General features: G+C 38.3%; 1 protein-coding gene across 1 annotated transcript in view; it reads right to left on the reverse strand.

Annotated features, from left to right (window-relative positions):
* LOC124605275 overlaps positions 1 to 25,705 on the reverse strand; it is a 177,710-nt gene that overhangs the window by 123,709 nt on the left and 28,296 nt on the right. The window contains exon 2 of the mRNA XM_047136845.1: positions 3,163 to 3,317. Coding sequence (XP_046992801.1) covers positions 3,163 to 3,317 — 155 coding nt within the window. The remainder of the gene's footprint in view (positions 1 to 3,162; positions 3,318 to 25,705) is intronic.

The raw sequence follows: 25,705 nt of genomic DNA on the forward strand, positions 1-25,705 counted from the left end.
TGGTTCTTACAGGCTACCAATTGCAATGTCCTCCATTTCATTGTAATACTAGCTGTTGTACAGAAAATAAGATGTCAGAGTGTGCCTAAATAGCTCGACCATTTCACTTACAAATAACTGGGATACTAGATCTAAACAGTCTTTGACAGGCACATCCATAGTTAATGCTACCACATCAACAATGATATAATGTCACCCTCACTAAGTCAAAGATAGTTAATTTAGTTGATAAAATCTGCTGAATTTATAATGTGATGCTCACAGTGTACCACATGTGGAGCAAAGAGACAGGACAAGTGCTTCACCAGATTGTATGTTGGTGAACCAATGATGGATACGATGAGGCGGAATGGTGTCCCATCCTTGCGGATCTTCGGTAGAGCACAAACAGCAGGTGGTCTAGGTGCCTGTGGGAGAAGATTCTGGACCACAGAGTCTTCCATCAAAGAACAATTGAGAAGTTCAGATGTCTTTCTTATTATTCTCGATGTTGGGTCACATGGGAGTTTCCGGTAAGTATCTTCATCCAGTAGTGCATAAATCTTCATATCATAAGCTGCATGTTCCATAATTATGGCTGCATTCCCATTTTCAGCAGGAAAGGACCACAATGCTCTCATTATTGCATAGCACTCACAGGCCGTTGTGCTCAGCTCTTGTCATGTAGGGTGCTGATAACTTTGCTTTCATGAGAATATGACTCATTTCGCACAGCAGGTCTCTCAAAACCTATGGTCAACAAGAAGCCTTGTGAGTGTGGCCAGTCTTATGTTGGACAAACAGTACACACTTTGGAACAGTGCAGGAAGGAGCCTGAGAGGTTTAATCACCCAGCCATCACTGATAACTCTGCTTTAGCTGAGCACGCCTTAAAAAATGGACACCAGATAAAACTTGACAAAACATCCATCATGGCTAACACAAATGCATTCTGGGATTGTGTCATTAAAGAAATCATTCAAATAAAAGCGACCAATAACATACTAAATAGGGATGGTGGCCTGCAGTTCAGCATTGTGTGGGATCCGGTGACTGTGCAGTTGAAGTGGGCTCATCAAATGCCGAGTCAACATATGCCCAAACATCGTGATGTTACAGGCACCAGTGATGTCACAGGAGGTGGCCAGTGTATATAATGGGTGTACCGGCAGCCCAATGGCAGTCATAGCACTTGAAAATGATCAGAAAGTACTTGGCCAAGAGCTAGTGCAATTTTAATAACTTGACATGGTTGAAAAACCAAGAACATTTTATTCAGTGTTACCGGCACGATTATCTGCTTTTTTACAGGCGTTCCCATGTTTGTAGATGTGTCTGTATGATGCTGCTGTTGAAACATGCATAGGAGCTTAGTCTATAAAATAAATTTTTATATTGTGGTAAATATAAAGTAAATGTTGGTTTGTTAATGAACCATGATAATCATTTATATTAAACCTATTTCAGGAAGTTTCCATGTGCTATGCATAGGAACTTCAGTTCCATTGATGGGTGAATGGTCCTTTAAATAGATGCTCATAGTGGAGCTAATACAGATTTTTATGCACAATGTACAATGTGAAAGTGTTGTCGGATAGTACTCGGAGGGTGGATGTAATTTTAATTTAATGGATATAACCAGATTAATGAGTACATGTTTAACACAAACTGCAGTTCTGTGAATGATCACAAATATTTCAGAACCTTCTATTCTCTTCTTGTCTGTAGTGTTTATCATTCATGATTCACTTCCATATAGCATTCTACCCAGAAAAATAACTTCATTTTTTAACACACAAATTCATATATAGTGTTCACATACAAATCTTTTTTGGACAAGCTTTTCTTGCTATTGGTATTTTCGTTACTTGTATAACTGTAGGATATTTTTATTCCCAAATAGTAAACTTGTCTACCATTTTAGGCATCTCACTTCCTAATCTATAGCCCTTAGCATCACCTGACAAATTTACAATATGCCATTACTTTGTTTTACTTTTGTTGATGCTCATCATATAGCATCTTTTCAAAATGCTATGCATTTCATTCACTTGTTTTTCCAAGATCTTTTTTGAATCTGACAGACTTACCATGTCATCAGAAAAGCTTGAAGTAAGTGATGTGATCTTTCAGGTTTTCTTTGTATGATTGATTAACACTGTGCTTCTGGTGTTCAAAAACACAACTCATAACAGCTAAAGAATATGCCTTGGTTGGTCATCACAATATTGTGCATAAAATGGAAAGAACAACTTGGCTGAACACTTGGAAGCATACCATTGAATCTTGAAGTTTTTATTTCTTCTCAATGAACTTTGAATCCCTTTCCAAATTTCTCTTTGGTTTCTTTAGTGCTTTCTCAACATAAGAATTGAATAACATGCGGGGCAAGCTGCAACTCCATCTCATGACCCTCTCAATTACTCCATCCCTTTCATGTCCTACAATCCTTATAACTACAGTCTGCATTATGCACAAGTTTCTAAAACATCCTTGTAACGCTGAGCAGAAATATGCCTTGTCGTGTTGTGTCAGCACTACATAAAATGGTATATTTCTACACAAGAAAATGTTAAATAAGCAAAACATAGTCTGACAAGAAGCTGTGGCTATTTATCGAAGTCCCATAAGTGACCACGTAACCCAAAAAAGAATATAGGACAACTTTTTTTCAATTGGCGAGATTTCAAAAACCTTTGCATGGCTGTGGTATAATGGCAATTTATTAAATTTTTACAGGGTCTTATTTTGTAAAAGGTGTTTATGAATATTCCTTTGTAACTAAGAGGCAATTAGCATTAACACATTTGTGTCACTAACGTTGCACCAGAAAGGAATTTCCATTCAGTTATTTGCACTAATGTAATGTGACATTTCAATATATTTCTTCTTGTACTGGAAATATGGAAATGACATCTCCATGGTTTCTATTTCATTGTACCCATTTAGCTCTACTTTATCCTTTTCATGTAAGGCATTAATTCAGATTGTACATTGAACAATACCAGTTACACAGAGTAAAATATCACACATCATTTTTTTTTAATATTAACAAACTGAAAAGCACACTGCAAGTTATTTCCAGAAGAAACTGATAATATTGGGGTTAAGCTGAATTTAAACTAGAATGCAATAGTTATGTACTTTAGTGTACCTGTTCTGTTAAAGGTGTTGCATACTTACATGATGAGCAAATTCTGATATGAGCGGATAAATAACTGATGTGTTGGGTGTTTTAAGAAGACATGATCTTTGGTTTGGATTGCTCCTTAGCAATTTTAGCAAAACATCACCTCCTTCCACAACATGCACAACTTCTGGGAATATTACAGACAGACCTAAAAATTAAATTGATCATAGATCAGTTTCTGTAGTGGAATGAAAGTACACTGAATGTTATCAACAGTATCATACAGTTAAATGTTTCAAACTAGTACCTGTAGAGCCAGAATGATATCATACTTATCAGATTCTTGATAATTTTTATGTTGAAGTTATTTCAATCTAGTATCACTGTCAATAATCTATAATTACATGTCATACATGAGCTTTATATAAGGAGCGCTATTAAGACTTTTTGATGAAGTTATGGAGCATGTAAACATAACAACTTGGTTGTTAACATGTATGTTGGGAATAAATTTCTACTCCTGGGTTAATTATTCCTATAGCTAAGGCTGCTAACACACATTTGTGAGGTTGTCTTCAATTTGGAGATAGTTCATTTTTCTCTTGGTGGTAAAATAAATTTTTTACTATTAGAATTTGACCAGGAAAGGGAAGGATGTTTGTGACACACATTAAGTATTTTTGTGAGTGAGAGCATGAAGCACTTTTCACAATAATTATCTGTTGGTGGGGACGTTACACTTGGCAGACTCCTTGGTGCTGTCTGAGTGGAACTGGCTATTTATTGAGCCTGAATTTCATAATCATCCTTTACTGCCAATAATGAAAACACAACAACAAACTTTCATTGCATTTATCTACACCAAACATATACACTTAAAATCCAAAAATTCATACAGTGAGAAAGCAAGACCCTCACTGCACTGACAACAAGCAATGTAATGTGATATTTTGAAGAATTTGATACATGCTCAGTGGGAGGGAAAACACTCTCCCCTCCCTGAAGAAGGAACCAATAACTCTGAAACATAACACATGGATAGTATTCCTGGAGGTAAGTACTGGCCAGATATTTTATGTCATAATTTTGTAATATGGTTGTTAGTGACTCATTTCAGCTAATACACACTGATGAAAATTAATTAAGAATCCAATAAAATAATAAAACTGTAAAATACCTCACATGAAACCAAAAAATTTGAAAAATGTTTAAGTGGAAAGGGTTGGTTCATTGCTAAAAGTAGTTTGATGACCAAGCTATTTGTTGGTTCTCAATACTCCCAGAGAAAGCTGTGAAGATAAACTAGAATTTAATAATTGCATAACACTGACTCTTTGCCTAAAATGGGTTACACTGTTAAATACTGAGTGAGGTGGTGCTGTGGTTAGTGCACTGAATCTGCATTCAAAATGATGATGGTTCAAAACTGCGTCCAGCCATCCTAGTTTAGGTTTTCTGTGATTTCCTTAAATCGCTTCAGGTCAATGACAGGGTGGTTACTTTGAAAGGGCACAGCCAACTTCCTTCCCCATCTTTTCCTAATCCAATGGGATTGATGACCTCGCTGTTTGATTCCCCCCTCCCACTACTAGGTGCATTTTACTAATATGGCATCCAGATGTTCACATGGCACAGGTACCAAACACGTGTGGTTCCTATCACCAGAAGAAGAAACAATGAATTAGAGGGCAGTGTATTATCTGAAAGCAAATTTCTAAGACACTATATCTTCCAAAGGTCTGCAGAGAGGTACTCCAAGGTCAGATAGTTGTATTCACCAACTACAGCTTGTTTTCCTTCATTTCTAGCCATTTCTTCCTCCAAAGAAACATTATCCTAATCATCAACAGTTAACTTACAACATGTGGGACAGGGAGGGGGGGAGTGGGTCTTTGCATTTCGGCAGGAGAGCATTATGTTTTGCTAGTGTAGATACTGTACAAGCCCCCTCAGTTTTTCCATCGATCAGCTCCTGCTCCAGGTTTCTACCACACCCTGGCATCCAGCACAATATCACTTTATCCTCTAGCCACATCATGTGAAAGAGGGTCTATTAGAAAATTTGTAAAAACATAAAGCACCATATAGCGACAGCTCAATAACACTAGAAGCACTATTGGTGAAGCATTCTGGTAATTACAGATTAGTAACATGAACAGCCAATCAGCCATTTATATAAACTTGACCTATGTTTCAATACTACTCTGAGTATCTTCTTCAGGAGTACTTGATGTTATTTGGTTACAATGATTAAAACATGTTAAATGAACCATGAGAAAACCAGCTCAAGTCACATGTAGTAATGTTTGGCTGTTTACTCTACTAATCAAAGCTTACTCATAGCTGCTGTTAACAGCCATGTTCAAGATTGTACATTCTGGTAATATTACGTATCTGATGTGCTGTTTGCACAGGAAAGCCTGTTCCATTGGCTACTCCAGCAGAGCCAAGATATAAATTGTGGAATAATACCTCCTGAATTTACACTGCAAGTAACTAAGAAACAGTTTGCATCCTAGAACGCCGATGAGATGCTCTCTGTTCCAAGTTTTTTCCTGTGATATCCACTTTGACAAGTGAGGCATTTTCTGGAAGAAGAGTCCATAGGTTTATGTGCCCTTTTTTGGGAAATTGTTAACAATTAATAAGTGGGTTATGTAGAATGTTTTACCAAGGTTTTGTTTCATTATCTCAATGCTAGGGGTTAGGGCAGCACTTTCTTGATGTGTGTACATGCAGCCCTTCTCATTCAGTTAGATGTACAGCTGGAGCTGTGTTTAAAATTCAAAAGTAATTTGTTCTAAAATAAAAAGGAGATGGTTCAGTACTAGGCTCACTAATGTACAAAGGTCCATATACATCACTCCAACTTTGGAAGCAGAAATACAGTAATAGAGCACTGGAATAGCTGAGACTATCAACAGTGGCATTTAATTCAGTGAAGCCAGAAAAAAATAGACTGTTAGGGATTTATTTAAATATGAGAATGATGAAAGTACTTTATGGTTACACAATATGCTTGAAGACAGTCACCAGCAACCAGATGTTATTTAGAAAATAGCCATGTATGCAGTACAGGAAGAAGCAAAAGAGAAACAAAAGGTCCTTCAGTAACTAAAAATTACAGTAGAGAAACTGTTCATCATAATGTATGTACCACAGGACAAAACAGTATTTTATTCACATAGTTGTATTTTGGTATCAATTTTTCTGTTATTTTATTTTTGTACCTTTCTGAAAGTTCCCTATCAGAGGTGTTATTGAGAATAACATTACTGTTATGTATGAATATGTTCTGAGGACTAAAATAACATCTAATAAAAGGTCTGTAAATGTTTATCACAAATATCATTTTTCACTTTAAAAACATAGGTGAACATATCTACTATTATCGAGAGATTTGCTTATCCCTCGCATTACCAAGCGGGGTATTCTGACTACGCCAGGTTGACTTTTTCCCTACAATAATGTTATCTGAAGGGCCACATGCCTGTGGTTTCATGACTTTGTGCTAAAATGATTGACATTGAATTCACACTCATGACTGTCTAATTTTTTTGGCTTTATCTTTGTTATTCAAATCATTTATTGGTGGGATTGTGAGACAACCCCACTTGGTATGAAACATCTTATTTTCTTATTTGTAGAAAACGAAGATTTTGGGAAATATATCTGCCATTCATCTTCTTTGTTGAGTTTTGCCTTAGATCCAATGTCTGTTAGTGTTGCTGGTTACTATTGTTGAGTTGAATTCGATGTTCACTGTTGAGCTGAAATTACACGAGTCAGTATTTTATCTGCAAGTAAGGATGTCCAAAGGACTTTCTAGCGAAGAAATCATGGAAATTCTATACAATTCTGATGTCAGTGACAATGAAAATGAATTGGACATAGATAATTAACTGAATGAATATATGGAACCTCTTGACAAAGACCATATCACAGCATCAGATGAAGCTGATCATGGAATATCAGAAGACACTACACATTCACGTGAACAAGTAGAAGGAGAAGAAGAGGATGATGATGATGAAGAAGAAGAAGAAGAAGAAGAAGAAGAAGAAGACAAAGACACTGGAGATTTGTTTGTTTCTAGAAGTGGACTACAATTTTCTTGTGAACACCAAAAGGTGGGCAGCATTAATGCCTCAACATTTTGAACATAGCCCCTGGGCCAAGGAATGATGGAAAAACAATCAAAACAATAACAGAGTCATTTTTATTATTTATCTCATCGGAAATCGCGAGCATCATTGTAGAAGAAATGAACAGGGAAGCCAAATGAGTAATTTCTTTGTGGAATGCAGCTAATTCTTCGAACAAAATGACGTGGAGAGATACAAATGCAACTGATGTGTGCTCTGTATTAGCAATTCTAATAGGAGCTGGTCAAACTCATGGACATCGCACAAGTGCTTCCGCTCCGTGGGGAGGTAATGTTGCCTTTCGGCAACCATTCTTTTCTGCTGCCATGTCAAGAAACCGATTTTTGTCTATACTGAAATTCTTGTGATTTGACAACAGAGACACAAGAGCACAGAGAACTGAAGAAACCAAGGAGAAGCTATAAGCCATCAGGGTAGTATTCGACAAATTTCAATCTAACTTGTGCAAGAACTTCTATCCTTATGAATTCATGACTGTTGATGAACGATTAGCAAGGTACCGAGGAAACTGCCCTTTCAGGGTTTATATGAAGAGCAAGCCTGGCAAGTATGGCAATAAAATTTGGGTTTGTGCTGATGTGAGAACATCTTACTTATTACGGATCCAAATTTACACAGGTATGGTGGATAATACTCGGGAAGTGAATCAAGGACAGAGAGTTGTCTTGGATCTGATGGAATCATTTCTGAATAATGGTCATGGTGTAACAACTGATAATTTTTTCACCAGTTTTCCATTGGCTGCTAAACTACTAAAACGAAACACAACATTGATTGGTACCTGCATTCCAATAAGAAAGAGATTCCAAAGGAATTCTTGCCAAACAGAAAGAGAAGTTCACTCTTCAATGTTTAGTTTCACAAATAACTTGGCCCTAGTTTCCTATGTTCCAAAGAACGGAAAGGCAGTAATACTACTCTGAAACTCAACATAATGATAGACAAGTGAGTGGTGAAGACAGTGAACACAAACCCAAAATCATACTGCACTACAACAAAACCAAAGGTACTGTAGATAAAATGACAAGAGAATACAGTTGTGTTAGAGGAACGAGGCGGTGGCCACTAAGAATCTTCATGGAAATGATAGATACTGCAGCACTGAATGCATATATTCTGTACATTCAAAGATTTCCTGAATGACAGAAAAATAACCGAAGCCGACATAAACTCTTCACGACTGAACTGGCATTTCGACTCAGCAAAGGCAACATGGAAGAAAGAGCCAAAAATATCAACGGCGTTCATAAAGATGTACAAGATGCACTGAAAGCTTGTGGTATTGCATTTCCTACAGCAGTGATCCAGATCCAGTGTTCCAAGTTACCAATGCCACAACGATGTCAAGATTGCAAGAGAAATGAAGATCGGAAAACACGATTCTGTTGTGTAACGTGCAAGAAGCCTATTTGTAATATACACAGAGAAGAAATTGTTACTGTGAAGTGAATGCAGTGCAAAAATGTTCTTGACTGTAAAGTTGAAAAAAGTCTTGTGTTATTTTACTGCAGTGACTGTTGAGGTACATAGATCATTAATTTTCTGTTCATTGAGTACTGAATTTAGAGAAAGATACAAATAATTTTTTGTATTTTGTATCTGTGAGCTGATTAAATACTTATAATAAACTTGAAAAGCTGTTTTTCAATACTAAATAAACCCATTCAATGGAAATAATGAAATCTGAGAACAAATATTACAATAAAACACAAAACTCTTTTGGGGTAGTCCAAATAAAAATAGAGGTTTGAAAAAGCTTGGTAATGGGAGGGTTAATAGTAGTACACATCCTATGCAAATCAAACAATGGAAACTCCAAGTAAGAATATCAACAATGTAGGAAAAGACAGATTGCTACTTACCATAAAGATGACACGTCAAGTTGCAGACAGGAACGATTAAAAGACACTGGCCTTAGATGCTAGAGTTGGCAGTCATGTGTGTGTAAGGTGTGCCTACTTGCCTTTGTGTGTGAACGTTGTGTGTGACTCTCTTTACTGATGGAAGACATCCTACGAAAATATACTTGTATATTAGAATCATTTCATTATTTAAATATATTAAAAGTAAGTCTTTAAGACTGTCCTAGCTGAAATAATCATTTTGTCCTATGAGCCTTTGTTCCAGAAAATGCCTCAATTTCAAAAGAAGGATTAACATTGTTTCCTCTCATGGATCAGGTCATCTCCCTGCTTTCCAGATGGTATTGAACAGGACGCAGGTGATTCTTGTTTCCCTTAAAAGGTTCTGCAGCACAGTGTAATGCACTTTGTCATAATCAGGAAACATGAATCTTGAGCTCATATGGGGAAGATACAATATTCTCTTTCTTTACTGTTGGAACAAAAGTCTGAACTGACCGTCTTGGTGATACCTCTTCAGTAATGTAAGGCCGGATCTTAGCGGGCCATGGCAGACAATTCTGCAAAGTGTTCTGCCATAGTGTGCACTGATCTGGAAACTTCCCTTGCACATTATACCAATAACTGGGAACCCCCTATCTTGCTCATAAACCCTTTCTATGATCTCTCTTACTGCAGGCAACTCAGTGGGACAATTTAGTGGTGTTCAGAAACTCACACTATGATCTCTTTTAATTTCCTTAATAATTCAGCAGCATGTGGCCCTATTTACCTGCAAAGTGCTATGTCTTACTCAGCCAGGGAATAGAGGCAGTCTTCATAGAGACTTTGGAATTAAAGGATCAGTGGCTTGTGAAGCAACAGCCATATTACCCATTCCACCATTTCCTGGATACTGTCGGAATGTTTAAACACAGCCAGTTGGCTGTACAGTATGCTAGCTTAGGAGGCAGAGATGAGAACCAGACCCAGTTTGAATCTGTGTGGCAGATTAACAACTGTCAGTGTGATACACCAGCCAGTCTGAGTATGGTTTTTTAGCAGTTTTCAGCCAATTCTGGGCTGGTACTAAATAACTGCTTTAGACAATGGGATATGCAACCACTTAAAATTTGATAATACATAGAACAAAGTTTACAGATAGATGGCACACAAGACATACATGCACTTATCAGTGCCAGTGATGGTTAGAGAGCATAAAAGACATCAACAGTAGGGAAAGCCCCAACTGAAGCATTGAATAATATACTCTGTCTGTTGTTCAGGAGTCAGAGTTTCAAAGAGCTCAACAGTTCATCCACTCAAACAAGGGGTACAAGAATGACTTTGAAATCCTCATGCCCTAGCACATTAAGTGCACTGATTATTGACAAGGGAGCTGTGTAGCAAGGTCAGTGAGAGACTCGCGGTTGAATTTTCCTTTAAGAGACAGGTAATAGGAATGATGGTACAAGTAATATTGAAGTTACTGCTTCAATGATAGCATTGAGACTGAGAGGTGAATAGTGGTACTCAGTCCTAAAAATATGGGCATTTCACATTTTGACCTCTTTGTTGTGAGGCTCTTCTTTCTTTGGAGGCTATAATCATTGGTAAATGAGAGCCAGTGTCTTTGAGGTGAATTTCCCAAACAAACAATTACACTGGTTTCACCTGTGCTAGAAATTATTTTTCTCCACATGAAACATGAATCCACTGATATTCTATAGGAGCAGTATAAGTAGTTACATTTTTATGTCTCCATCTTCTGTTTGTTTCACATTGTTGAGCAGCATGTGATGCACAAGAAAGTAGTAAAGGGAGCTTTTGGTTTTCTAACATGATTTCCAACTTTTATTGGTTGGGTAGGAATGTCATCATTTGATCACGTTGACGAGAACAACCAGTGTTGTATGGTCAGGTACGTTTGACTTGATCTTTTGGTTTTGTTAATAAATTTCCCTTAATATCTGTTTTTTACTGAAGTGATGGACTAATTGCATTGTTAGATATGCTACCTACACTATACGCAAGCATAGACTTCCACATCCAGTGTCATCCTCAGTAAAATGTTACAAGTTATGTGACCATGTTGTCATGATAAACTGACCGACTTTCTGACCACTGACACACACGTGCCCTGCATATCTGTAGACAACTACTGCTGGCAGCATACATAATGGGAACCTGCACCATTCATTCAGTCATTCATAATGCTCTGAAGATCCCATGAAGAAGGAAAACTTTCATTGGGTGGAATGAGATAAGGTATATAGTAACAAAAGACTACCAAATCTTATGATCTTAATGTGTATACTGCATTAATGATAAACTCTCATTGTAGCATTTAACGCTATTTACATTTATGCCTTCTAAATTTGATTCAGTAACTTAGTAGGATAGCTGCTACTCTCAAAAAAGAAGAAAAAAGCTGCTGCCTTCCCTAATACAACAAAGCTGCTGTTTATCAAAATATTCAAATGTGTGTGAATTTCTAAGGGACCAAACTGCTGAGGTCACCAGTCCCTAGACTTATACATTACTTAAACTAACTTATGCTAAGAACAACACACACACCCATGCCCAAGGGAGGATAACCAGGAGCACAACAACAAATCTGCTGAAATTCCATCTATCATTTCATTTTTCTATATGTTTATTAGAAGTTCGTCCTTTTTATTTCTGAACCTTCTGACATTTTACTGACTTTTCTTTGATACTGTGGGCTTTGTCTAAGCAACAGTATTTGTTGTGCTTGTAGCTGTTTCAACTTCAGATACATTTACTCTTTAGCTACATCTTTCAGATAAGTTTACCCTAAAGAGAGTTAATGGACACATTGTAAATATTGGGATAGGATAATACTGATTTGGTATGAATGGATGCTTCTGGCGATTACCCATGCAAGTAGCCTGTTATTAGAAGCATTCACATGCAAACCACATTGTGTTAGATGTGACCAAGTCAAGGATGACGCATGTCACACCCATGTGAGACTGTCCTTCTCCTGAGTGATTTTTCAGGCTATGCATTAACACCTACCACAGAATGCCTCATCCAGGGCTTATCATACTGATCAAAGAGCAACATGATCTTCACACTAGTGTATGGATCATTCTCAGCAATGTGCTAGATATCATCTTCAGTTGTAAAATTAAGGACACAACTTGAACCGTTACCTGCACCCGCTACTATTATATCATGATCATCTTTTCCAAGATCCTAAATTACGGGTGATGTTGCTGATCCCTGAATGTAGCTTAAAAATATTAATTACCTGGTAATCATATCACAAAGAGTTCTGTACCAGTTCAATCCTCACAATTCATGCTGGATGGCTGATTTATTATCTTAATCACCTCATATAACTTTTTCTAGAAGGTAAGTGGATAGATGCCTAGCTAGTACACAAGGTTTCCAAAACTATTTAATTGTTACATTCATCATAATATTCTTCCTCTGCTTACTATATTGTCTGAGCAGTATATTTCTTACATTCGGTTAAGCACTTGCTAATTGAGTGTACTATTTCACTGCATTTGCAGCTGAATTTGTAGATATCTCTGTTGGCCTTCTGAGAAATGGCACCAATATACATAACATATTCTTCCAATCCAGCAGATGAGGGTTTGGCAGAAGCTATAAGGTTTGGGGTAGTTTTATCTACTCTCTCTCTCTCTCTCTCTCTCTCTCTCTCTCTCTCTCTCTCTCTCTCTCTCTCTCAAGGATGTAGCAGAGGTAGGTGGATCTTATGTTGTGTACACCCTTTACACTTCAGCATCAACTGACTTAATGATCAGGAAATGAGCATTATTTCCTGATTCGTTGGAAGTCTGAGTATGTTTATCACACATAAATTGGTCCTTACATGCTTGCATGATATGATCAAAATGCTGATATCAACAGAGTTGTGATATTTAACACCGTACCTTAAAGCAATGAAAGCCTGTAGCTATGAATTCTGGGACAAATGTGAGCTGAACCCAGCACAGTTGTTGGTATCTTCTGCGGCTTCTTCATACATTGACAGTGTTAGTGATGATAACTGTCTTCCATTTTGTTTTATTTGATTGTTTTGATGAACATTGTATCCTCACACTGCATAATGCTCCTGCCATAACTCAATGAGTCATTTAAGTTGATCAAGGTCACGTACTCATCAAAAGGAACTGAGATTAGGGTTTAAAGAGGCAAGAAATTGAACAGTTACTTTTCAAAGGTTCTGTCCCAGGATAGGAGTTAATCATTTAAGGGAAACCGTGAAAAACCTACATCTGGCTGGATTGACATGACACTGAACAATTTTTCTCCTGAACAGGAGTCCAGTGTGCTAACTATTGTGCCACCTCACTTGGTAGCTACCTTCCACGATATGTGGCATTTAAAAAGTACCTTAAGTACTGTCCACTCCTGGGGATCATGTCTTCTCGGCAGAAAGTACAGAATCTGTCATTACCCATCCACTTCACTGTGAGGCGCATGTAAATGGTAGATCTAGGGCCTAGGCATCATTCACAGGGTGGACAGGGACCAAGGAAGACTCAGGGTGTTGTACTGATCTCCCTAACCAACAAGTCTGAGGCGCTGTCTTTCACTGAAATTGAAACTGAGACAGTGGGACTCGCTTCACTTGTTTTGTGAAAACCTGTTTTGTTTGGTGTTAGGAGGAGGAGGCGAGCCCGAAATGGCAGCTCAAATGTACAGTGAATAATGGTACCCTTAGGGAAATGGCGGCAGGGGACAGGACACCAGGTGCACTCAGGTTGTAAGCCTAGGGGCCTCATTCAGTATGTTGAACAGGCTATTCCGGCAGCCATTGAGGGAACAGGGTGCAACCCATTGCAGATTGTGGCACAAGTTGGAACAAATGATGCCTGTCGTCTGGACTCCGAGGCCATTCTTGGTTCATTTCAGCAACTGGCAGAGAAGGTTGAGAAGACCAGCCTCACGTGTGGAGTTTCAAAAAAGCTCACAATTTGCAACAGAGTCCCCAGAACTGATCATGGTCCATCGAGTAGAAGGACTGGACCAGAGACTTCGAAGGTTCTGTGACAAGTTAGGCTGTGACTTACTGAATTTGCACTACACAACAGAGGCTGCTATTCAGGTAGCTGACTTTGTATGGTAGTGTACACAAGAGGTTTCTAGATTAGATGACACTCCATCCAATCCAGATAATGATAGCTGTAGGAAACCCAGAAGTATCAGTATAAAATTGAAGTACATGGCTCCCAGACGTAAGAGTAGTAAAATCCTAATAATAAACTGCTGAAGCATTCACAACAAAGTGATGGAGTATGAAGCACTCATGAAAAGTAGTGAAGCTCACAAAAAGCTAGGTATAGAAAGCTGGTTGAAACCGGAAATTGAAAAGCAGTGAGATTTTTGGGGAAAATTTAAGAGTACATCAAAAGGATAGGCAAATAGGAAATGGAGGTGATGTATTTGTCACTGTACACAAGAAACTCAAATCCACCAAGGTAGAAATTGTAGCTGCATGTAAGATTGTTTGGGCAAGACTCAGGATCAGAGGTGGACATAAAATGATAATCGGTTCCTTCTATCATCCACCAGACTCCTGATGCAATGAAAAACTTCAGAGGAAACCTCACTTCACTTGTGCATAAGTTCCCCAGTCATACTGTAATCATCGTTGGAGACTTTAAGCATATAACAATTAATTGGGAAAATTACAGTGATGCTGGTGGTGTGCATGATAAGACATCCTGGGAAACTTTACTTAATGCCTTCTCTGAAAACTACCCAGAACAGGTAGTTAGGAACCCCACTTGTAATGTAAATATATTGGATCTAATGGTAACAAACAGACCTGACCTCTTTAAGGATGTCCACATCAAAACTGGTATCAATGACCATGACACAGTTGTGGCAACAATGGTTACCAAAGTACAAAGGACAACTAAAATAAGGAGAAAGATATACATGTTCAGTAACCTAAATAAAAAAAATCAGTAGTGTCATACCTCAATAAGGAACTTGAAACTTTCAGCACAGGGCAAGAGCTCTTGGCCCAAGTTATAGTTGACCACGCACTGGATACATATGCACCCAGTAGAACAGTTCATAATGGGAGGGAACCTCCATGGCATACAGTCACCATACAGAAACTTCTCAAGAATCACAAATTACTGCATAATAGGTTTAAAACAAAATGTAGAGCTATAGGTAGAGAGATGTTGAAAAAAACATGTTTGACTGTCAAGAGAGCAATGTGTGATGTCTTCAGTCACTAGCATAGCAGAAAATTGCCAAATGATCTTAAACAGGACCAAAAGAATTTCTGGTTGAATATAAAGGCTGTTAGTGGCATCAAAGTTAGTGTCCAGTTGCTAGAGAATGAGACAGGAACTGAAATTGAAGGTAGCAAAGCAAAAGCTGAAATGCTTAATTCTATTTTCAAATGTTCCTTTACAAAGGAAAACCTAGGAGAACTGCCCCAATTTAATCTTCATACCACTGAAAAGATGAATGAACTATGTATTAATGTCTGTGGTGTTGAGAAACAGATGAAATCATTAAAATTGAACAAAGTTTCAGACCCAAATGGAATCCCTGTCAGACTCTCTACTGAATGTGTGGCTGAGTTAGCACTTCTTCTAACTATAACCTATCATAGATCCCTTAAACAAAAAACCATGCCCAGTTCTTGGAAAAAGGCATAGCTTCATACCCATCTACAAGAAGGGTAGTAGAAGTGATCCACAAAACGACCGTCCAATATCCTGGCATCGATTTGTTGCAGAATCTTAGGACATATTCTGAACTCAAACATAATGAGGTATCTTGAACAGAATGACCTTCTCAATATTAACCAGCAAGAATTTTAAAAACATCGATCATGTAAAACCCAACTCGCACTTTTCTCACATGACATACTGAAAGCTTTGGATCTAAGCAACCAGGTAGATACTGTATTTCTTGATTTCCAAAAAGCATTTGACTCAGTACCGCACCTATGCTTATTGTCAGGGAGGACACAGCATGTAATCTTGGATGGAGAGCCATCGTCAGATGCAGAAGTAACTTCGGATGTGCCCCAGGGAAGTGTGTTGGGACAATCGCTGTTCGTATTGTATATTAATGACCTTGTATACAATATTAATAGTAAAATCAGGTTTTTTTGCAGATGATTCAGTTATGTATAATGAAGTACTGTCTGAAAGAAGCTGCATAAATATTCAATCAGATTTTGATAAGATTTGAACATGGTGCAGAGATTGGCAACTAAATGTTCAGAAATGTAATATTTTGCACTTAACAAAACGAAAAAACAGTATCCTATGCCTATAATGTCAGTGAGTCACTGTTGGAATCAACCAACTCGTGCAAATACCTGGGTGTAGAATTTTGTGGGCATATGAAATGGAATGGTCACATAGGTTCAGTTGTGGGTAAAGCAGGTGGTAGACTTCAGTCTATTGGTAGAATAGTGAGGAAGTGTAATCAGTCTACAAAGGAGATTGCCAAAAAATCTCTCTTGGGATCAGTTCTAGAATATTGCTCAAGTGTGTAGGACCTATACTAGATAGGACTAATAGGGGATATTCAATGTATACAGAGAAGGGCAGTACAAATGGTCCCAGACTATGTTTAATCTGTTGGAGAGTGTTACAGAGATACTGAAGGAACTGAATTGAAAGACTCTTGAAAACAGACATAAATTATCCTGAGCAAGTCTGTTACCAAAGTTTCAAGAACCAGCTTTAAATGATTACTCTAGGAATACACTACAACCCCCTACATACTACTCACATAGGTATCATGAGGATAAGATTAGAATAATTACTGCATGCACAGAGGCATTCAAATAATCATTCTCCCTGCCCTCCATATGCGAATGGAACAGGAGGAAACCCTAGTAACTGGTAGAATGGGATGTTTCCTCTGCCACATACCTCACGGTGATTTGCAAAATACAAATGTAGATATAGATGTAGACCACACCATCAAAGGAGCTTTTCATCAGCTGAATATGCTGGGAAAGTATACATTTACACTTCTCACTTCACAATTTATTTTCACTTTTTCTTCATTTTTATGAGGGAATCACACTCCTTATAGCAGGCTAAAGCCTCAGAAATTTCTTAAATAGTTCTCCCTTGGTTTTTACATGGCAAGATTCTCCAAATGAATCAAAAGTTTTTCAGTAGGAGTACATCTATCAGTTTCTAACATACTCTACACTGGAAACAGGCAATAACAGTTTTGCTCATATTTTATGCCACTGTCCTTTTCTGCTTTCAGTATCACAGTCGTTCCTGAAACTCACAAAACTGTAAAACTGTGTTTCTACAAGCAAGCGTATCTTCAACAATGGAAAATGACTTGCATTTAGATATGGTTTAGTGTTTACTCTATCCCCTAAGAAGAAATTTTTTAGGCCTTTATAATGCATTTTTTATACTCATGACTGAAAACTTACGTTCTTTCCCAAACGTGACTCATTTATCGCCATGGCCTGCTCTACAAAACTATCAGTTCCTCCGCACATTTCTTACTGCAGAAACAGCTGATGGACCAACTGAACAACATGCACAAATACATCTAAGTAGGATAATATTTGAGTAGAATGAAACTGCTTTCAGAACAATCAAGAGAATTACTTTCATTCCACAGCTGCTTAACTCCATAGCAGAGAAGTAGGAAGTATGACTCCTTTTTTGTTTTCTAATCGTGGTAACTCCGTCAGTTAAAACAACATGAGCTTCCCCTCCCCCACCTATTTGCTCATCGTTATAATAAAAGTTGAACTGAACAGAGCCATTCTGTTCCATACACTTATTATTTGTTATACTGTGTTACTTTGAAGTGATCACTGCTGTTACATATGATACCTCGTGCACCTTGTCATGTAAGTAGTTTAAAATTACACTATAATTGTGCCACCAAATGTTTTATACAGTCCACTTAGCACCCCCATCAGTCATTTGTGGCCTCAATGTAGCCCTAAACGTTTTTTACTGGATGAATTATTCGGTGAGGAAGGAATATTAGATAATGGAGACAACTATGACAAGAAAGTAATGGTAGAGAAAATTGAACACGACACTGATTTTGAATAATGTGCGTAACTGATGGATTCTTATTATTTTACTAGTACAGATAAGATATATAAATGGCAAAAAACTGATTTTTCGAAGGTAAAAAGTAGGCAAGGTTACAAAGATTAGGAATGTCAGTGATGAAGTTTATGGTGGATGACACTGGTGTGCATACTGATAGCTACCTCCAAGAACAGTGTGTCCGGATATTCCAGACTTCCTCTGCCATCTAGGAGACTTCAATTATTCTGATAATACTCAAATGTGAATGTTATTTACAGTTATAGTGGGGAAAGATTATAAAATTTCATGTGCCGTATGTGTTTTGTCACAATGATCTGTTGTAAATCGTTATTTGGTTGTACTGTTTCGACTGTTTGACTATAGCTTTGAATATCTTTGACATGCACATTCTTTGGTCTGGAATCATATGTATGTTTTGTACTCACAAACAAGTTTGACGTTCAGTCAGTCAGACGGACTAAGTTGAATGAGACACATTGACCTACAACGAGCTTTTGGTATGTCTTCTGACTTAAACTGCAGTATGGCATTCAGCCGTCCGATGATGTATGACACATAAAACCCATATTGTTTTTCTATTTTAAGTACTTATTCGACTGTATTCTAATAAGATTTCTTAATGTCTGAAAACTGTGGATTTCATATACTTCAATAGTAACATGTATTTTTCTACCTTCTGTTGGTATAGTCCCTGGACAATGGTTTAGAACCAAAATCAATAGGAATTAATGTATGAAATTCAATACAACAAAGGCGTCGTGCAGTTCTTGAAACACCTTTATAGTGTTTGGCAGAGGGCAGTTTGTGTACCACTGTCATTTCCCTCCTTTTTGTTCCAGTTGTGAATAGTCTGCATGAAGAATGATTGTTGGTAAGCCTCTGTGTGAGCTCAAATCTCTCTAATCTCTCCTTTATGGCCTTTCCACGAAATAAATGTAACCCTTGCACCAAATACTGATGCTCTTGGATCCTCTTCCTGCATTTTGCTATAATATTATAGCACTGTGATTTTCCTATATATAACAGGATCATTCACAGACATTCTCTTGCAGCTTCCAACATTATCCACTAGGTCATTCATACATATAGTGAATATTAATGGTCCTATAACAGGCCATTAGGGTACACCTGAAGTTACTTTTACATCTGAACATTTCTCTCTGTTAAGAATTATGCATGTGTTCTGTTCACTATGAATCCTTCAGTCCAATTACAAAGCTAGTCTGATACCCATACCCCCAGTATTTTGTTCATTGTGCAAGAGTGTGGAACTGTATCAAATTCTGGAAGACAAGGAACATAGCAACAACCGGCATGCAGTATCTACTGCCTTCTGGGTCTCATGTGCAAATAGAGCAAGATGGCTTTCACACAATCATCATTTGTGGTATCTGATTTTTGTGTCCAGAACTGGCATAATACATGAGCCTAAAATGTGTTACAAAATTCTGCAACATACTTACATCTAGAATTTATGCCTATATTTTTGTACATCTGTTCAATAACCCTTCTTGCTAATTGGAATGACCTCACTGTTCCACTGATCCACAGTACGCTGTTGCTCAGAGAGGAACAATTTCTCTTGTATATTCTGTACGATTGTACAGATATCCCCTTAGGTCTAGTCACCTTCCATCTGTGAAGTGATTTCAGTTGATTTTCTACACTGCAATCACTTTTTTCAGTATTGTTCATTTTGATGTTAACCCAAGCAGTCACTTGATGTAATCTAAGTACTGCTGCTATTCTACTTCTGGTTATCATTACATTACAAGGTCAGCTCATTTGACACTAATGCTTGTGGAACACATGGAAACAACATTAAACTTGTAGTTAAATACACAGATATTAGCAGATACATTCTTCTCCACAGCTGCTCATGTCTCATAGGCAGAGTAGTGCACAGATACAAAAAAAAGCTATCTACCCCCACACTACATTTGCTAAATCCTTGTCCACATCTGCATCCACAAAATCCATATACACACCTGCATCCACAAATATTTTAAAGTAGACATAACAAAAAGCTCATCAACCTTCTCAGTAAACACATTTTACCTTTTGAAGTTGCTTGTGGAAATGGATCTCTCAAAATGGCATAGTTCCTTATTGATGTGGGGAGCAAGTAAGGTGCAATAAGTGTCATGGAGCGGGAGCTCTTTGGAGTGCTCACTGCAGTGCCTTGGAGACTGTACTGTGGGTGCAATGAGGATGAGGTTGACTATCATGTAAGGTGCAGATGAAAGAGCACAATACTCTGCTGTGCTGACCAACTTGACAGTCCAAAGCAAGTGTTAATGCTCCCCAGTGTGCCTGACCATTTCATTGATCACAGAAAGTGACAATGCTCCATGAGCTGGAACAGCATGTTATAATAGAAGAAAATTACTGGCATTCATGTTAAAAGCTTATATAGACACTTAATAGACCATCAGTATTTAGCTCCATAGCATTTAACAAATCTGATTCTGAAGTTCCTGTGTGCAGGCTGAACACCCTGCAGACTCTTCTCACACACAACAGATGACAGAGCTCGAAAATGTCAGGAAGTGGCAGTGTGAGTGCTGCCAGGCCCTGTGGATCTTGTTGCCTCCATAGGCCACATGATCGTAAATACTTCCTCTAGTATTTCTATGCAACCTGGGTGTTTACGGTAGCACAAAGCTGCTGTGAGGCACATTCTATTGAGCTCTGAGCCAGTCTCCAAATGCACCCACAGTCCCTCTCTCAGAGACTTCTGAACTTGATATTGGCTGTCGACCTTCCCCACATTAACTTTGACTGTTTCATCACTATAGTCTTCAGCATAACTCTGTGTTAACATGAATTACACTAATAAAAAATTGCAACATCAAAAAATAATTAATGTACAGTAATGAAATTTTAGGAATACATTTGTCAAGGTAACATATTTAAGTAATTAACATTGCAAGATCACAGGTTAATGTAAATGCAAGATAAGCCATTGCAAATGTGAATTATTGGTACATTAATAATTGGTGTAACAGCCAGAAAGTTAAATTAAGCATGCAAACATGCCTGCATTGTGTTGTACCGGTGCTGGATGTCAGTTTGTGGGATGGAGTTCCATGCTTGTTTCACTTGGTCAGTCAATACGGGGACAGTGAATGCTGTTTGTGGCCAATACTGGAGATTTTGTCCAATGATGTCCCATATGTGCTCAGTTGGAGACAGATCTGGTGATTGAGTAGGCCAAGGCAACATGCAAGCATTATGTAAAGCATGCTGGTTACAACAGTGGTATTAGAACCAGTGTGATCCTATCGGAAAACACCCCTGGAATGCTGTTTATGAATGGCAGCAGCACAAGTTGAATAACCAGATTGGCGTACAATTTTGCAGTCATGGCTTGTGGGATAACCATGAAAATGTTCCTACCGCCATATGAAATTGCACCCCTAGGTGTAGGTCTAGTACGCAGACAGGTCAGTTGTGGGCATCAATTGGTCTCAATACTCAATACTCAATACTCAAATGTGAATGTTATTTACAGTTATAGTGGGGAAAGATTATAAAATTTCATGTGCCGTATGTGTTTTGTCACAATGATCTGTTGTAAATCGTTATTTGGTTGTACTGTTTCGACTGTTTGACTATAGCTTTGAATATCTTTGACATGCACATTCTTTGGTCTGGAATCATATGTATGTTTTGTACTCACAAACAAGTTTGACGTTCAGTCAGTCAGACGGACTAAGTTGAATGAGACACATTGACCTACAACGAGCTTTTGGTATGTCTTCTGACTTAAACTGCAGTATGGCATTCAGCCGTCCGATGATGTATGACACATAAAACCCATATTGTTTTTCTATTTTAAGTACTTATTCGACTGTATTCTAATAAGATTTCTTAATGTCTGAAAACTGTGGATTTCATATACTTCAATAGTAACATGTATTTTTCTACCTTCTGTTGGTATAGTCCCTGGACAATGGTTTAGAACCAAAATCAATAGGAATTAATGTATGAAATTCAATACAACAAAGGCGTCGTGCAGTTCTTGAAACACCTTTATAGTGTTTGGCAGAGGGCAGTTTGTGTACCACTGTCATTTCCCTCCTTTTTGTTCCAGTTGTGAATAGTCTGCATGAAGAATGATTGTTGGTAAGCCTCTGTGTGAGCTCAAATCTCTCTAATCTCTCCTTTATGGCCTTTCCACGAAATAAATGTAACCCTTGCACCAAATACTGATGCTCTTGGATCCTCTTCCTGCATTTTGCTATAATATTATAGCACTGTGATTTTCCTATATATAACAGGATCATTCACAGACATTCTCTTGCAGCTTCCAACATTATCCACTAGGTCATTCATACATATAGTGAATATTAATGGTCCTATAACAGGCCATTAGGGTACACCTGAAGTTACTTTTACATCTGAACATTTCTCTCTGTTAAGAATTATGCATGTGTTCTGTTCACTATGAATCCTTCAGTCCAATTACAAAGCTAGTCTGATACCCATACCCCCAGTATTTTGTTCATTGTGCAAGAGTGTGGAACTGTATCAAATTCTGGAAGACAAGGAACATAGCAACAACCGGCATGCAGTATCTACTGCCTTCTGGGTCTCATGTGCAAATAGAGCAAGATGGCTTTCACACAATCATCATTTGTGGTATCTGATTTTTGTGTCCAGAACTGGCATAATACATGAGCCTAAAATGTGTTACAAAATTCTGCAACATACTTACATCTAGAATTTATGCCTATATTTTTGTACATCTGTTCAATAACCCTTCTTGCTAATTGGAATGACCTCACTGTTCCACTGATCCACAGTACGCTGTTGCTCAGAGAGGAACAATTTCTCTTGTATATTCTGTACGATTGTACAGATATCCCCTTAGGTCTAGTCACCTTCCATCTGTGAAGTGATTTCAGTTGATTTTCTACACTGCAATCACTTTTTTCAGTATTGTTCATTTTGATGTTAACCCAAGCAGTCACTTGATGTAATCTAAGTACTGCTGCTATTCTACTTCTGGTTATCATTACATTACAAGGTCAGCTCATTTGACACTAATGCTTGTGGAACACATGGAAACAACATTAAACTTGTAGTTAAATACACAGATATTAGCAGATACATTCTTCTCCACAGCTGCTCATGTCTCATAGGCAGAGTAGTGCACAGATACAAAAAAAAGCTATCTACCCCCACACTACATTTGCTAAATCCTTGTCCACATCTGCATCCACAAAATCCATATACACACCTGCATCCACAAATATTTTAAAGTAGACATAACAAAAAGCTCATCAACCTTCTCAGTAAACACATTTTACCTTTTGAAGTTGCTTGTGGAAATGGATCTCTCAAAATGGCATAGTTCCTTATTGATGTGGGGAGCAAGTAAGGTGCAATAAGTGTCATGGAGCGGGAGCTCTTTGGAGTGCTCACTGCAGTGCCTTGGAGACTGTACTGTGGGTGCAATGAGGATGAGGTTGACTATCATGTAAGGTGCAGATGAAAGAGCACAATACTCCGCTGTGCTGACCAACTTGACAGTCCAAAGCAAGTGTTAATGCTCCCCAGTGTGCCTGACCATTTCATTGATCACAGAAAGTGACAATGCTCCATGAGCTGGAACAGCATGTTATAATAGAAGAAAATTACTGGCATTCATGTTAAAAGCTTATATAGACACTTAATAGACCATCAGTATTTAGCTCCATAGCATTTAACAAATCTGATTCTGAAGTTCCTGTGTGCAGGCTGAACACCCTGCAGACTCTTCTCACACACAACAGATGACAGAGCTCGAAAATGTCAGGAAGTGGCAGTGTGAGTGCTGCCAGGCCCTGTGGATCTTGTTGCCTCCATAGGCCACATGATCGTAAATACTTCCTCTAGTATTTCTATGCAACCTGGGTGTTTACGGTAGCACAAAGCTGCTGTGAGGCACATTCTATTGAGCTCTGAGCCAGTCTCCAAATGCACCCACAGTCCCTCTCTCAGAGACTTCTGAACTTGATATTGGCTGTCGACCTTCCCCACATTAACTTTGACTGTTTCATCACTATAGTCTTCAGCATAACTCTGTGTTAACATGAATTACACTAATAAAAAATTGCAACATCAAAAAATAATTAATGTACAGTAATGAAATTTTAGGAATACATTTGTCAAGGTAACATATTTAAGTAATTAACATTGCAAGATCACAGGTTAATGTAAATGCAAGATAAGCCATTGCAAATGTGAATTATTGGTACATTAATAATTGGTGTAACAGCCAGAAAGTTAAATTAAGCATGCAAACATGCCTGCATTGTGTTGTACCGGTGCTGGATGTCAGTTTGTGGGATGGAGTTCCATGCTTGTTTCACTTGGTCAGTCAATACGGGGACAGTGAATGCTGTTTGTGGCCAATACTGGAGATTTTGTCCAATGATGTCCCATATGTGCTCAGTTGGAGACAGATCTGGTGATTGAGTAGGCCAAGGCAACATGCAAGCATTATGTAAAGCATGCTGGTTACAACAGTGGTATTAGAACCAGTGTGATCCTATCGGAAAACACCCCTGGAATGCTGTTTATGAATGGCAGCAGCACAAGTTGAATAACCAGATTGGCGTACAATTTTGCAGTCATGGCTTGTGGGATAACCATGAAAATGTTCCTACCGCCATATGAAATTGCACCCCTAGGTGTAGGTCTAGTACGCAGACAGGTCAGTTGTGGGCATCAATTGGTCTCTTCCTAACCAACACTCAACCATCACTGGCACCAAGTCCAAACCAGTTTTCATCACGAAACACAACAGCCCTCCAGCCTGCCCTCCAATGAGCTCTCACTTGATGTTAATGAAGTTGCAAATGGTGATGGTTTGGAGGCCATGGAATACATGCTACAGGGTGTCTGGTTCAGAGCCGTCCTAGGAGTAACCAATGTGTAACAGTTTGTTGTGTCACTGTTATACCAACCACTGTTAAAATTGCTGCTGCAGACACAGCACAATGCCCCAGATCTGTATGCCAAACATGATGGTCTTCATTCGCAGTAGTGCCATGTGGCCATCTGGAGCCCATTGTTCTTACAATCATACATTCTCGTGACCACTGCTGCCAGCAGTCACCTACAGTGGCTACATTCCTGCCAAGTCTTTCTGCAGAATTGTGGAAGGAACATCCAGCTGCTCATAGTTCTATTACACGACCTTGTTCAAATCAGTGAGATGTTGATAATGATATGTTTGTCACCTTAAAAGAATTCTTGACTAACATCAGCTCTCCACATCCAATTTCAAAGGTAACTAATGCTCATGACCATTACAGCGTGTACTTAAAGCAAATCTGATTTGCATCCTCATAGTTGTGCTACTAGCGAAACTTCTATGTAACTGGTGTGAAATTTGAATAAATATCATCTTTCAGATGTAGAAACACACCTATCAACTTTCGTTGATGTCACACAACTCCTTCTTGGAGTTGCATCTTCATAGTGGTGCTATTAGCAAAACTCCTATGTGAC

The sequence above is a fragment of the Schistocerca americana genome, chromosome 3 (assembly GCF_021461395.2).
Source record: "Schistocerca americana isolate TAMUIC-IGC-003095 chromosome 3, iqSchAmer2.1, whole genome shotgun sequence".
NCBI lineage: Eukaryota > Metazoa > Arthropoda > Insecta > Orthoptera > Acrididae > Schistocerca > Schistocerca americana.